This window comes from Eimeria tenella, genomic scaffold (assembly GCF_000499545.2).
Source record: "Eimeria tenella Houghton genomic scaffold, Eth_scaff352, whole genome shotgun sequence".
In the NCBI taxonomy this organism is placed as follows: Eukaryota; Apicomplexa; class Conoidasida; order Eucoccidiorida; family Eimeriidae; genus Eimeria; species Eimeria tenella.
Genome location: NW_013543241.1, coordinates 2,577 through 4,335, shown reverse-complemented (window position 1 = coordinate 4,335; position 1,759 = coordinate 2,577). Strand labels below are relative to the sequence as shown.

Sequence of the window (1,759 nt, the reverse complement as noted above, 5' to 3'; positions counted from 1 at the left end):
CCACCGCGACAGCAGCAGCAGCAGCAGCAGGAGCTCGAGGAGGCGCGGAAGATGGAGGGTCTGCAGTGCAGCAAGGGCGCGTCGGGAGTGTGCGGGGGCGAGCTGGGCTTCAGCAGCAGCAGCAGCAGCAGCAGCAGCAGCAGACCGCCTGGAGGGCCTTGTTGGCCTCGACTCTTCTGCGGATTTCCGCGTTGAGGGTCTTCTCCAGCTTGGCAATGGCCTCTTTGATGGCCAGCAGCTTTCCCTCTTCGCTTTCGCGGCGCTGCTTCGCCTCGGACTCCATTTGGCGTTCGAAGCCGCAGATGCGCTCCGACAGCACCGCCAGCTTCGACTTCGTGCTGCTGCTGCTGCTGCTGCTGCTGCTGCTGCTGAAGCCCAGCTCGCCCCCGCACACTCCCGACGCGCCCTTGCTGCACTGCAGACCCTCCATCTTCCGCGCCTCCTCGAGCTCCTGCTGCTGCTGCTGCTGCTGTCGCGGTGGCTGCTGCTGCTGCTGCTGGCTGCTGCTGCTGCTGCTGCTGTCGCGGTGGCTGCTGCTGCTGCTGGTGGCTGCTGCTGCTGCTGTCGCGGTGGCTGCTGCTGCTGCTGCTGCTGCTGCTGCTGTTCGGGGGGTTGGTGGGGCTGCTTGGGAGCCGTGCTTGGGGGCGGCGCGGAGAGCTGGGTGGCGGCAGCAGCAGCAGCAGCGGATGCAGCAAGGGCTGCGACCGTGAGGAGCAGCAGCAGCTGCTGCTGCCGCTGCTGTTGTTCTTGCTGCTGCTGCTGCTGAAAAGCCGTGGCCCCGCACTGCAACGCAGAGGCCGCGCAAGGCCCCGCTGCGCTGACCTGCCGCGGGACTGCTCCCCAGACAAAACCCTACGCCTTAAACCCTAAACCCTAAACCCTAAACCCTAAACCCTAGGAAATAGCTTAACAGGCCCAATAAATAAGAAGAGGTGGGGGCTCGAAAGGCAGCAGAGACAGACGAAAAACACTGCCGGCGAACGCCGCCGTCGGCGGTGGTTCAGTACACGACGGGCTTCTGCTGCTGCTGCTGCTGCTGCTGCTGCTGCTGCTGCTGTGGTTGAAAATTGAAAGGCTTAAAATAAAGAGACGATAGTTCAGGTGTATGTACACCTCAGACAAGAGAAACCTGCTGCCTAGTTGCTGGAGGCCGGGAAGGGCCCATGGCGCTGCTGAGGGCCTCGAGCTGTGTGTGGGCGCGGCTACTGCTGCTGCTGCTGCTGCTGCTGCGGCAGCAAAAACTACTGGTTTTGTTTTTAAATAAAGAGAAAAAATGAGAAAGAAGCAAACAAGTTAAATAGATGAATTTCGCGCTGATGCCGGGGGCTGCTGCTGCTCTTCGGTTACACTGAATTGCTGCTGCTGCTGCTGCGACCAACACTCCCCGCTGCGGCTGCGGCTGCTGCTGCTGCTGCTGCTACGTACACAAAGAAGCAATTTAAACAATCATCTTTCTTTATTCAGAACAGAAAGAGAAGGCCCTTGTGTGCTGCTGACTCAGAAGATCTGCTGCTGTAGCGGCGCTGCTTCTGGTGCAGCAGCAGCAGCAGCAGCAGCAGCTGGTACACGGCTGCTGCCGCTGCTGCTGCTGCAGCTGCTGCTAGACAAACGGCTGCTGCTGCATGCAAATCAAACCTCCAAATAAATAAAAAAGATCAGTTTTGTCTCACAGCTAGTGATATCCGGCGGGTAAGTACTCACGTTTGCTGCAGCAGCTGCTGCTGTTGGTGCTGCTGCTTCCGCTGCCGCCGACAGCAGC

The 1,759-nt window shown here is 60.0% G+C and overlaps 1 protein-coding gene across 1 annotated transcript in view; it reads right to left on the bottom strand.

Annotated features, from left to right (window-relative positions):
• The window catches only part of ETH_00005590 (SF-assemblin, putative), a gene marked incomplete at both ends in the record, with an annotated part of 2,727 nt that extends 2,297 nt beyond the window's left edge, over nt 1-430 (bottom strand). The window contains one exon of the mRNA XM_013376503.1: nt 146-430. Within this exon, the coding sequence (XP_013231957.1) occupies nt 146-430 (285 nt within the window). The remainder of the gene's footprint in view (nt 1-145) is intronic.
• Nucleotides 431-1,759: the final 1,329 nt, after the last annotated feature.